Here is a 13573-nt window from a genome sequence, read left to right as displayed (position 1 = left end):
GTATCATAGCATCTTGAGACTCGGTCAGGGTCATGTCCAGCCTCACTTTGGTGCATTTGTACTCTTCAGTGAGGCTAGAAACAGGCAATTCCAGAGCACTGTTCCATACAAGCTGATATTGTTGAGGCAACTTGGGAGTCCAAGCCACTTCTTGGTGTACGAACTGACTTTCCTCTCCAGCTTCTCGACTTTGGTAATGGGGACCTCGTAGACTGTTGGAGGCCACATCAGACGGGGCAGCAATCTGAACTGCAAACACCACAGTTTCAACTTGCCAGGAAGCAAGGTCTTGTCTATGCTAACAAGGCCTTTGATAGTTTCTTCCCTCAGTTGGTCACTCTGGTCTGAGTCCTTGAGGCTTGTGTTGTACCATCGCCCTAAGCTCTTGACTGGTATCTCCAATACCGTCGGGATGGGTGTTTCATCAATGTGGAATCTCTGGTATACGAGTTTCCCTCCCGACGATGGATATGCTTCTGGACTTGCTGGGTTTGAACTTCATCCGTGCCTACGTTATGTTGGCATGAAGCTTTTCCAGTAGACGTTTGGTACATGCGATGGTTGAGGTCAGGGTGGACATGTCATCCATGTAGGCACGCATGGGAGGTAGTCGCTGTCCAGATTGCAGACGTTTTCCTCCTCTGACCCATTTGGAGGCTCGGATGATCAGTTCCATTGCCATGGTGAAGGCTAGAGGGGAGATGGTGCACCCCGCCATTATTCCCACTTCCAATGATTGCCATGATGTTGTGTACTCTGTTGTAGTGAGGCATAATTGCAGATCTTTGAAGTAGTTTCTGACCAGGTGTGTGATGGTTGTTGGCACATGGAAGAACTCAAAGGCTGTCCAGAGATGAGAATGGGGGACAGATCCAAAAGCATTAGCTAGGTCTAGGAATAAGATGTGCAGATCTCTTCCTTCCGTCTTTGCAGTCTGGATTTGATGCCATATCATGCTTGTATGTTCTAAGCATCCTGAAAAGCCTGGAATACCAGCTTTCTGTATCGACGTGTCAACCAAATAGGTTTTTTTTTTTTTTTTTTTTTTTCAGGTATGTTGTCATCCTTTGAGCAACAGTGCTAAAGATCTTCCCTTCAACATTCAAAAGGCTGATTTGCAGAAATTGGTTGATGTTCGAGGCATCCTTTTCCTTGGGGATTAAGGAATGCTTTTGAGATAATTTGCTTCTTCCATGCCACCTTCATTTGCCTCCACAGGAACCGTAGGACATCTGGAGCGTTCTTGTACAGCCGGTATGGAACTCCATTTGGCCCGGGAGCTGAAGCTGCCCTTGCCTTTCTCACAGTGTCATCCAACTGATGCTCTGGCTGAGGAAAGTGTGGCATGTCTGGAGGTATCACCCTCTGCTCTTATCTCTGGTTGTCTGTGTGTATTTCTTTCAGGTGGTCCTCCAGCTCCTTCTTTGGCACCTTAAGTGACCCGCTCTTTTCCTTTGAGAAGAGACCTTTTGCAAATCTGAAGGGATCTTTGTAGAAGGATGTTCTTGCCCTCTCCCCCTCCTCGCATTGAGTTCTGATGTTTTCTGCTCTGTGTTCCCAGGCATTCCTTTAGGCCTGCTTGCAGGAGGTTTATGCCAGATCTGTCCTCCAATGAGGATTTCTTCCACTGTTTCCTCAAGCCCCTTCTCTCTTTGACAAGGCATTCTATTTCTTGCTGCCTTCTTGACTTGGGAGGGGTTGTTTTCTTCTTCCCTCTCTCTTTTGCTCCAAACCTTTCTGCCTCGTATGAGTAGATCAGATTGCTCATTTTCTCCAGCTTTTCCACTGTTCCTCGGAGTCCGTCCAGGACCTTACTCAAGTCTGCGCTGACTGCCATCCACTCTCTTTCTTGCTGTTGGACTTTGGCCACTTCACTTGAGGTCTGTGGCCTTGGATGATGTTCTCCACAGCAGACTGCGTCAAGCTGGGTTCCAGGTTCTCAGATGTTGTGCTCGAATTACCCTCCTCCTTCACTGGGGTATTGATGCTCGGTGGACTGTGGGTTGTATCCTGTCACTGAGCTTCACTCGACTGACTTGACCTTTTCCTCAAGAGGTAAGTATCAATGCGAGGTCCCGGCATCACCTTCTTCAAACACTTCATTGGCCCTTGATGTATTTTTAGGTCTCTGATGGATGTTACCTTGGACCAGCCGCAGCTGCATATCCGGAGCTCTTGTCCCGCAGCTGGTGCTGTAAGTGCCGTGCTGATTATCCGATTCATTGTCGTGTTCATGCCAGGGTCGGTAACCGGGTTGTCAGTCGATGAGACATTTTCCGCCCCTGCTCTCGCAGACTCGAGGGGTATTTTCCTTTTTGGATTTTTTGTAGCCTTGTGGGGACTCCTATTCACTAATCAAAGCGACGGAGCCTGCTGTCATGGATAGCTAGTCCATGACAGCACCGTTGTGGTCTTTTCCTCCTGTCAGCTGTCTTTCCACGCTGTCACATGGTGGGTCAAAATTCCACCGCAGTGTTGTGAAAGACTGATCTCCAGTTATCAGAAGCGTTTGGTTGCAGTTTTGTTGCTGGTTTCACAACCAGCTATTAAGTTTAAGGGGGCAGTTAGTTTTTCACATTGGTGATATAGGTGTTGGATATATATATATATATATATATATATAGAGATATATAGATATATATATATATATAGATAGATAGATAGATAGATATGAAAACTGTATTTTGTGTTTACTCAGGCTACCTTTGTTATGTTATATCTTGTTTGAAGATCTAAAACAATTTAGTATGAAAAATACGCAAACATTGAAGAAATCAGGAAGGGGGTAAGTACTTTCTCACTGCACTGTATACTGGTGACTAGAACTCAAATGTTAATGCCAATTTGTTACTCTGCAAAATCCTTTTTGAACTTCAGTGTGGTTCTCTAGATCAGGATTTCCCAACATAATTTATTTCTTTTTTATTTTTTGTGCTGGGCTCCTATGGCTTACATTATTTACTTGATGTACCCCCTGAGATTTCATGAACACACCAGACAGAGGTAGACATAACAGCAGTGTTAACTTATCTCTTAGAAGGAGTTATTTCTGAAATATCAAGACACTGAATTCAATGCACATCTGTAATATTCCATTTCAATTGGAATTGCTTTATTGGCATAACTGCTAGTTGTCAAAGAATTATTTGTAAGCAAAAAGAAAAACATATATAGAATGTGATTGAACCCAAAACAATAATAATTACCATATACTTTTAAATAAATATTATTACAATTATGGAATTACTTATTCCGCAAAGAGTGGCTTATGCAGCAAAGATATTGTTGCTGGCCTTAAGCATAGCCGTTCAATGTCATCTCATTAATGTTTGTACAAATTATAATATTTCTTACTCGTTGAGCTTCGATGATAATTAAATTCCATGCAAAGACTACAAATGACTTGTCTTTTGTTAAACATCCAGTCTGGGTTGATTAATAAATGTGTCCTTAGAAGACCTTTCTCTGGTAACAAAGAAAGTGTGTGTCTGTCTGGCTGTCTGCACGTGCATCTAAATATTTTCTTGGGTCCCAAATTTCCCAGCAAGTCTTTAGAAATCATACAGAATAGAGTGAGGCCATTTTAAAATCAAATTCTAAAGCTTAAAATATAATCAATTATATTTAACAGGGTTCAATATATTTAATTAAGCTCAAAGGGGTTGTGTTTGTTTAAATTCAACATTGCTGCTTTTATCACAATCTTGAACCCCCAATTAAAGGGAAACCCTGCTCTAGGTATACCGCAAGTCTGTTTACGAAATAAAGCTGGTCACTTTGTCTCTAAGAAACTCATTCAAACTTAGCAGATTGGCTAACTTTTCTGGGCTGGACGATGTTTTCATGTCATTTTCTGCAGCTGGGTTTTGGGATGCTTGAGGTGTCTATTATTGGAGCAGCTGCACCGTGAGCCAGTCAAAATCTCCTCATAAATGGATTGTATAGACAGTCTGATAAGCACAGCTTTACAGCCTTATCTTCACATCTCGTCCTCTCCTGTATCAAGCTGAAATGTATTTTCTTGTCAGTGAGGGTTCTCTCCCCCTCCCCTCCCCCCAAACACCCCTCCCCTTTCTTCACCATTTTCCTCTGCAAACGGGTCCCTCTGCTCGCAAGTGCATACTAATAGAGCAGTAGAGTTATAAGAGGCGTGTTTGGCATTCAGTGCAGGGATTAGAGTGAAAGAGTTAGTTTAGTTCTGTACAGGGAAAACGCAGTGTACTTACTGCACAGTTGCAGCAGATCATTCCTTTTCCATGAGACAGATTAAATGTTTTACTGTAAACACTTACAGTGTTACATTCACTCGAAAGATGAACAGGCTGCTTTTTATTACCACTAACCCCATGTATTAAACAAGCATGCAACCCATCCTGCTAATTTAAGGGATTGGACTGATGAATTTCACCTGGAGGATGATTAATCGGGTGAAACAAAATCCCATTGACTTGCATCCGAGCTGTGTCTAGGATAAACAACTTAATTGTTCTTAATCATGATTTTTAAACGGTTGCATTTTTTATAAAAAAAAAAAAAAAATCTAAAGAATTTTAAAAAGAAGCTTGATCATTTAACAAAGTTAACAGTTAAATACAGAGATGAAAAAAAAATATAAAAATATTATAAATATTTGAAAATAAATCTATAATCAGTTGGCCACTTAAATATTTCCACACATCAGTCTCTTAACTTTTTAGAAGATATTGTTCTCATATTTTTTTGTGTCTAAGTCCGAGGTATATTCCACATGTCACTACATGGAGTTCTGGAGAAAAACTTGAGGCATCCTTCGGCAACAATTTGGCTAATAGGTTTATCGAGATGTTATCATAGACACTTCAAAATGCAACGAAAACAAAACTGAATTTTATTAATCACAGTATGTCGTGTTACCAAATATTGGCACGTATCTAATCTAGGAATATCATAAAGGGGTGGGCTTTTATGACTTGAGCCAGTGTGGTGAACAATCCGACCAGATAACATTCCATGAGCCAGTTTATGGCAGACTCCCTCACTAACTGTCATGACGAAGAAAAGTTGCTCCATTTTGGTTGGATCGTGGCAGGACCAACACAAAATAAATGTCACAGCCAATCAGATAAGCTGCTCAGACAACTGCCAGACACCCCTCACAAGGCAGGAAGGATCTTCCAATACGTTGGGAATCACTTCTCATTGGTCCATGAATGGTTTCTTAGCAACATCTTAAACCCCCATCCTAAGGTTTGACCTAATACAAGAGGTGAGAAGGGCTATCACATTCTTAAAGACCTCGAAACAGCATTAACTTACCATGTGGCAGTGGCTGAAACAAAGAAGCCACAAAGACAAATCATTACAAACAAACTTGTATGCCTAAAATGGACATCAACTGCACATTCTGTAATGTTTGTTTACAGAACTGCTCCTGCTCAGGAAGGTATAAAACTATCCTCCATATGACCACACCTTTGTCCTGAGTCTCAGAAGAAGACACTAACAGGATAACAGAAAAATCCTCAACGGCTCTGAGTTCCCGGCTGTTCGAGTTCGGGAGCAATAACAGAATAATAATGACATTTCTGAATCTCTGGCCTGAGTGGTAGGAGATGTAACAGAATACAAACCATCCAGCATGCTATGTCTCCCCTTCACACAGAGAGAGAAAGAGGATAACAGATCATCCAACATATTTAGCCTCCATCCACAAGTGCCAAGTCTCTCTACAAGAGACTACTGCAACGGCAAGTACAGAATCCCCATACCAGGGAGATAAGTACAGCGACAAGGTTTAGTTGTGGCAAGCAAACCGTCTATTCAGGTTTCATTTATCCGCATGTTCCAGATGACAAATCATGCACTGACATAAGGGCTGTATATCTGCGTGTTCCAGATTGCAAGAACCCTCTGTGCTTCCAGGACATCAGTATTCCTCAGCTCCTTTGTGTCCAAGGCTGTTGAAATGGAATCCAGCTCCTTCCCCACTGTAATGTCTTCCACTGGGGCTCAGGGCCACATTGCTATCACCGAACTCATCGATCGATCATCATTACTAAACCTCTTTCCAGAGACCTTGGCATTAGTGTATACTATCAGTTTGATTATCTAATGTTCTTTAGATTACATAACCTGTGTATCACATGTCTAGCAAATAAACTTTACGTTATTTGTTTAAATAGAAATAAGGTTTTCACGTTTTAAATTAACAGAGAAACAGCAACTTCCATAAGATAATAGTCATACTTTGCCATTGCTACATCCAATTCAACCACTTGCATCTTCCCAACATATGCACTTTATTTACGTATTCATTTATTTGATCTTTTAGCATATTAGTACCATTTTGTAGTTTTGTTAGTTATTCTTGTTTGTCTTTTGGAAAATGAAGCTTATTTGATTTAAAACTGTGTGTTTCTTGTGTTGATACAGAGCTCTAAAGTGTTAGGCTGCTCTCGAATCCTTCAGATTATTCTGATGACCAACTCCTCCAATTTACATAATTTGTATTTATTGAATGGTCCATTTGGATCACTCTTTTACTGTTAAGGTGAAACTTCTTAGCTGGTGCCCTGAGGATGGAGGGGCCATCTGATGATAATAAACACACACACACCTTAATTGACTTGTGATTAAAAAATCACCACATACTTTGGTGAATTGTGCGAGGCCCAGTTCATTTCAATTTGTGCCAGTGTGATTCTCACTACACCAGAAAGCAACCACATAATGCACTATGCACTAACAACTATTACACCTTAGCAACTGCATAACAATGCCCTGACAACCACCTTCAGCATCAGCATTGCGGTGGATAGTTTTGCAAAGGCAAGCACCACTCAGATGTCCTGTTATTGCCTACTTTTTGCCACTTAATACAGACAATAGAGGGGACACAAAATAATGGGGACTTGAGGGGGGAATGAAATTGTCATTCTACACTGCTGGATTCAAACTGGCATTGCCCACATGAGCATATGGCTCAACGTGTGACAGCATGTTGTGATAACAGCTAGGCCACTGCTCCGATAGGCAGCATATATTACACATTTTTCTGGTTCCCATGAAAGACCACTATTTGTTCCAGCCAGTGTTGACAAGTGATAAGCATTTGCCATAGATCTTCATCAACCCGAGTCATGTAAAGGTGTTCAAATAGCTTGCTAATGTTTCTTTATATCTCTCCCATGCTTTTGTTTCTCTTCCCACAGACCCCAGAGGAGCTCGATGACTCTGACTTTGAGACAGAAGACTTTGATACGCGCAGCAGGACCAGTGTGCAGACAGAAGATGATCAGCTCATCGCTGGACAGAGCGCTCGGGTAAGAGATGGGGCTTTTGTAGCTCACACCAGAGCTGTGGTTTCACGGCTTGCCAACCTATGAATCTACTTCAGGACTCCCCTTACCCCTGCCATAACTGGATTAGATGCTTTTTCATTACCTTTTTGAAACATGTTAGTGTTGTCCTCAATGATCCCTGAAATCTGTTATGTTCAGGGACATATTGGCCATGTCATATTAGCAGTAGTTTCCGATTATTTTACAGCCTTTTCCAGTGTCTCTCTGTTAAAACTTTTATCATAGTCCATTTGCAGAGTTGAAGGCAGTCTTGCGAAGTGCTAAACATTTTGGTTGCAGGTCAAATTTGCAGTGTCATGGTCAAATCCACCTGTGCTTCACTCTTCTGCTCCATTCAGCAGCCATATCACCCAGTAGCTCAAGACTGGTTGCCCACTGAAGCTAAGCAGGGTTGAGCCTGGTCAGTACCTGGATGTGAGACCTCCTGGGGAGCTGCTGGAAGAGGTATTAGGGAGGCCAGCAGGGGGTGCTCACCCTGTGGTCTGTGTGGGTCCTAATGCCCCAGTATAGTGACAGGGACACTATACTGTTAAAAGGCACCGTCCTTCGGATGAGACGTTAAACCGAGGTCCTAACTCTCTGTGGTCATTAAAAATCCCAGGGTACTTCTCGTAAAGAGTAAGGGTGTAACCTCGGTGTCCTGGCCATATTCCCCCCATTGGCCCTTCTCAATCATGGCCTCCTAATAATCTCCATTAATTGGCTCTATAACTCTACTCTCTCCACTCCACCAATAGCTGGTGTGTCTTGAGCATACTGGAACACTATGGCTGCCGTCGCATCATTCAGGTGGATGCTGCACACTGGTGGTGGTTGAGGAGAGTCCCCTGTTCACTGTGTAAAGCGCTTTGAGTGTAGTGTCAGAAGCGCTTTATAAATGTACTGTTCATTCATTCGTTCATTAACAGAGGAGTGTTTTTAGATTTTGTACTGATTTCAAGTCAAAAGCACTCCCAATGTTGCCACCAGCGAAACAGGCATCAAACTTCACCACCACTCTACCTCCATTCTCTCTCTCCCCCCCCCCACCCCCCTTTCATATCTTCCCCTGTTGCCTTGGTAATGCTTATGAAAATCCATCCTGTCATGTCTGGAAGGAACACTGTAGATATATCTTTTTTTATTATTTTGTTATTAGTTTGAATATAGTCTCGTAGTCTACAGCTGTGGTGATGGTAGGCACTGCTGGTGATTGGCATGCTGTTTTCCTTTTTTTAAATTCAGCATTGTGTGAGAGTGGTAAAGAGAGAGAAAGGTAAAGAACCAAGTTGTGTTTGGGGATCTTGTTAGTGAGAGTGCTAGCTTTCCTGTGAACACATCTTTCACTGCCTGATGACAATTTATGTGACAGCACATTTATGTGAAGCACAAGTGTGCCCAACTTTGAATGCATGGCCCAAATTTGAATTTGAATTGTCAGACGAGTTGTTCCTGGCTGGAAAAGGTTGTCAGCTATTCGTATTTACATCTACCTTACAGAATGCAGATTCTGTGGTCCCCAAGCTTGAACGAATATAATTGTAGACCTCTCACCCTCCTTCCCCATACAGTGAGACACTGCATGTTGATGAAAACTAAAAATAAAAAATAGCTGAAATAAGATTCAGTCCTAATCATCTAGGGTATGACAGGAGACTTTGTTTCCTCACAAAGAACACAAGACTCAAACAGAAAAGCTCTTGTTAAGAGATAATGGCCTTGCAGAAGGCTTAAATTTTCGATTTGAGACATGTGTTTGGGAAGTGAGTAGTGGTTTAGTTTAGAGAGTTGTACAAAACAGGGCCGTGGAGGTTGTGGTTGAGTGAGAATGTGATTATACAAGTCTGTAATCACTGTCCAGCCTCTTGTTCCAACCCCCCAGAGGCTTTTGATTTAGTCCTCGGCTCCAGTGGGAATCCCAGACAGTCAACTAATGTGCTAACGTGTGCCATATGTGAGCTCGTGCTCTTAAAGAAAAATATTACTTAACGATAATGTAAAACATAATTATTTGTAAGTTGACTGGTTAGTGAGGTAGGTCACAGTTAAGAAAGTCCATTTGCTTTATTATCTGTCAGCGTGTTTACGTGCACGATATAGGGACACTATAATTTCCGTGATGTGAAAAACGAGGATAGGAATTGCGAAATTCTTGTGAAAGGATATCACAACTCAATTATTTTTTTTTTGTAATGTTGTTGTTGTTAATAATAATAGTAATTCTATATTTCAGTCATAATTTCTTTAAAACCCTCTGGCTTTAATTTTGGCTGTGTGTCAGCAACAAAACAGCGCTCATTCACTGATTCAGACTGTATATTTTCTTATCAAATGAATTCTTTGCACTTTACAAAACTGATGTATGGCTTCAAAATACTTAATGTAGGAGTCATACAGACCACTTCAATTGTGCTTTTATGCTTCTTTAATGTCATATTGGAGTTTGACTGTAATGACACACAATAACACATAATACTTTTATTAATGCGCCAATGACCAAGAGAGCGATAACGTCACTTCTGGGGATATGGACTTTAATGTGCAACATAAACAATGCTTTTACTCCATGTAAGTGTTTCTGCTGCCATATTTTAAGGTAACTGTTTCTGTTCAAATTTTAAACAAAGGTTTTCGGCCTTTTGAAAATATCATTTTATGCCTTTTTCGGCAGAAAATTTACAGCAGCTGCAATTTTGGTGCATCCCTATTAAATATAAAACATTGAATTTCACAGAATTGGACACATTTGGGTTTAAATGAATGTATGGATGAACAATTAAAAATTAAAACTTTGAAATGCTCTCATTTGATTATTTAACCGCGAAAGACAGCGATTTAATTAAATATAGTCTGCATGTGCTGCACGATTCGAAGTGAATGTGAAAAGCCGCTCATACGATGAAAGCACTGCATAGTGAGCATCATATGCGCTGTGTGTAGTAGTACATGACAGAGCAAATCGCTCGTTCACATTGAATTTGATAGGCTAGATGATAGTCTTGATTTAACTGGATGTGTAGAATTGCATGAAATTACAAAAATAATACATTTGACACTAATTACCATTACATTGAAACATACATTTTCAATAGAGTATCGCATTTATTATTTATTTACTAATTTATTTATTATTTTCCAAAAAAAAGAAAGTTACTTTTGGATTGTGTAATTCAATTGATAAAAATAATTCTTAAATGTTTTTTTGTTCTGTTTGAGTTTTAAGAATTCATTTCATAAGACACCATTTCAATAATAAAATTTAATTAAACAATTTAGGTAAATAAAAATTAATTTGGAAAAAAAATATATAAAACTGATATAATAGGCCCCTAATGATTTTACATGATTTAGCTTAATAATCTGACAATGTGTAAATTCATATAAACTTTATACTGTGTTCTTTTAACAGAAAAATTCAATGTTGAAGTGAAAAAAAACGTCAAATCCACCTTCAAAACCGATCAGCCACAACATTAAAACCACCTGCCTAATATTGTGTAGGACCCACTCGTACTGGCAAAACAGCACTAACCCGCATCTCGGAATAGCATACTGAGATGACTTCTCACGACAATTGTACAGAGCGATTATCTGAGTTACCATAGACTTTGTCAGTTTGAACCATTTTGGTCATTCTTTGTTGACCTCTCTCATCAGCAAGGCATTTCTGTCCACAGAACTGCCGCTCACTGGATGTTTTTTGTTTTTGGTGCCATTCGGAGTAAATTCTAGAGACTGTTGTGTGTGAAAATCCCAGGAGATCAGCAGTTGCAGAAATACTTAAACCAGCCCATCTGGCACCAACAATCATCCTTGCAATTATCTAATCAGCCATTTTTGTGGCAGAAGTGCAGTGCATAAAATCACGCAGATATGGGTCAGGAGCTTCAGTTAGTGTTCACATCAATGATTAGAATGGGGAAAACGTGATCTCAGTGATTTGGACCGTGGCATGATTGTTGGTGCCAGATGGGCTGGTTTGAGTATTTCTGTAACTGCTGATCTCCTGGGATTTTCACACACAACAGACTCTAGAATTTACTCCGAATAGTGCCAAAAACAAAAAACATCCAGTGAGCGGCAGTTCTGCGGATGGAAATGCCTTGTTGATGAGAGAGGTCAATAGAGAATCGCCAGCTGGTTTGAACTGACAAAGTCTACGATAACTCGGATAACCACTCTGTACGATTGTGGTGAGAAGAATATAATCTCTGAATGCTATTCTGAGATGCAGGTTGGCACTGTTTTGGCAGCACGAGGGGGACCTACACAATATTAGGCAGGTGGTTTTAATGTTGTGGTTGATCGGTGTAGACATTTTCATATTACCTTGATTTCTCTCGCCATGTAAACACCTTTACTGGCAATTATCAAATGTGCACAAGTGTTTTGTGCATGCTTGTTTTTGATGTAAAATGCTGATGATTTCAAATCTCATCTAAGTCAGTTTTCTATTTTTGAGCATGACATCTTATCATAACCAAGGATGCAGCAGTTTTCCAAATATAAATTCTGTCCACAATACAAGCAATAATGCTGCAGAACACTGCACTATCAGAACATTATTGATATTTAATATACATACATGTGGAGCAGGATTTTGGCCAATGAGATTTGACTCTAGGCAGGGCTACTTTCTGAACATCACAGAAATCAAAATCAATTGATCAACAAAATGTCCTGTCACTTTTCACAATCGTAGCTGGGTAGGACAAAAACCCAGATTTACTTGGAAAACGTTTTATTGCATTGTGCTTGGCTAGGACGCAGTGTTATTTATCAATTAATAGATCCCACTATTTTTACAGTATTTGATCATACCCTATTTGATCGTTGATGTGCTGAGTGTGAGGGGGAAAAAAACATACTTATTGGCTTTGAAACATTCAACCGGCCTCCTTGTCCGTGTTTAGAGGGAGTATTGAGACCATATTTTTGCTCTGCATCGTTATAAAAGGTTGTGAACCTTTTACAGAATTCAAGGAATGAAGTTTCACAGCCCTTACGCCACCAGCCAAAGCTGTAAAATCTCTCCTGCTCACACGGGCTAGGCCGGTCATGCAAGAAATGAGAGGGAGGGAGAGAGAAAGGACAAAGAAAGGTGTTAGAAAGAAGGCAAGAAAGGAGCGGGAGGGGATATTGAACACCAATTTTCTCTTTTTAATTGCATACCCTTTGTCATCTCTCTTCCTCGTTAATAGTCATAGATCAGCGTATAGTGTGCAGATTACTATGGGTTTTGTTACATATGAGGTTCTCTTTGGAATTGGCAGGCCATCATGGCTCAGTTGCCCCAGGAGCAGAAGGCAAAGATTGCAGAGCAGGTGGCCAGTTTCCAGGAGGAGAAGAGCAAGCTGGACGCTGAGGTGTCCAAGTGGGATGACAGTGGAAATGACATCATCGTTCTGGCCAAGCAGATGTGCATGATCATGATGGAGATGACAGATTTCACGAGGTGAGAGCAAATCATTCTATTCAGTGCTTGACTTGCTGTCAGAGACTACACACCCACACCCACTCCTCTTTTTCAACTCATTAGGCCTCGCTGGCCATGCATTACTGCTTCGCTTTCACAGTGTCTCGGCTCAGTGGTTCAAGTTTATATTGGTTTGTATTGCAGTTTGCATTGGTAATGTGCACTAGCCTTTTTTTTGTGTGTGTGGATTTTTCCCCTTTTTCTCCCAATTCCCAATGCGCTCTAAGTCCTCATGGTGGCGTAGTGATTCGCCTCAGTCCGGGTGGCGGAGGACGAATCCCAGTTGCCTCCGCTTCTGAGACAGTCAACCCGCGCATCTCATCACGTGGCTTGTTGAGCGCGTTGCCACGGAGACATAGCGCGTGTGGAGGCTTCACGCCATCCACCGCGGCAACCACGCTCAATTCACCATGCGCCCCACCGAGAACAAAGCACATTATAGTGACCACGAGGAGGTTACCCCATGTGACTCTACCCTCCCTAGCAACCGGGCCAATTTGGTTGCTTAGACCTGGCTGGAGTCACTCAGCACGCCCTGGGATTCGAACTAGCGAACTCCAGGGGTGGTAGCCAGCGTATTTTACCACTGAGCTACCCAGGCCCCCCATGCACTAGCCTTTTTAAAGTCAAACCTTTTTTCCAATATTAAAAGACGGGCTGGTCTGTTTTTTTTATACCTAATTTCCTCTGTCATTTGCCTAAATCACCCATCAGTTAGTAAGGTCTAATATTAACTGAGACAAGCACTCAGTTCCATCTCATGGAATTTTTTTTCCCC

The 13573-nt window shown here is 41.2% G+C and overlaps 1 protein-coding gene across 3 annotated transcripts in view; it reads left to right on the top strand.

Annotated features, from left to right (window-relative positions):
- Window positions 1–13573, top strand: part of LOC127418297 (catenin alpha-1-like) — a 141140-nt gene that overhangs the window by 108209 nt on the left and 19358 nt on the right. For all 3 annotated transcript variants that reach the window (XM_051658823.1, XM_051658825.1, XM_051658824.1), the window contains exons 14-15: window positions 7191–7301; window positions 12593–12774. In XM_051658823.1, coding sequence (XP_051514783.1) covers window positions 7191–7301; window positions 12593–12774 — 293 coding nt within the window. The remainder of the gene's footprint in view (window positions 1–7190; window positions 7302–12592; window positions 12775–13573) is intronic.

The sequence above is a fragment of the Myxocyprinus asiaticus genome, chromosome 27, assembly GCF_019703515.2.
Source record: "Myxocyprinus asiaticus isolate MX2 ecotype Aquarium Trade chromosome 27, UBuf_Myxa_2, whole genome shotgun sequence".
Taxonomy (NCBI): domain Eukaryota; kingdom Metazoa; phylum Chordata; class Actinopteri; order Cypriniformes; family Catostomidae; genus Myxocyprinus; species Myxocyprinus asiaticus.
The sequence above is the reverse complement of the archived record's forward strand: the minus strand, read 5'-3'. Positions and strand labels throughout refer to the sequence as shown.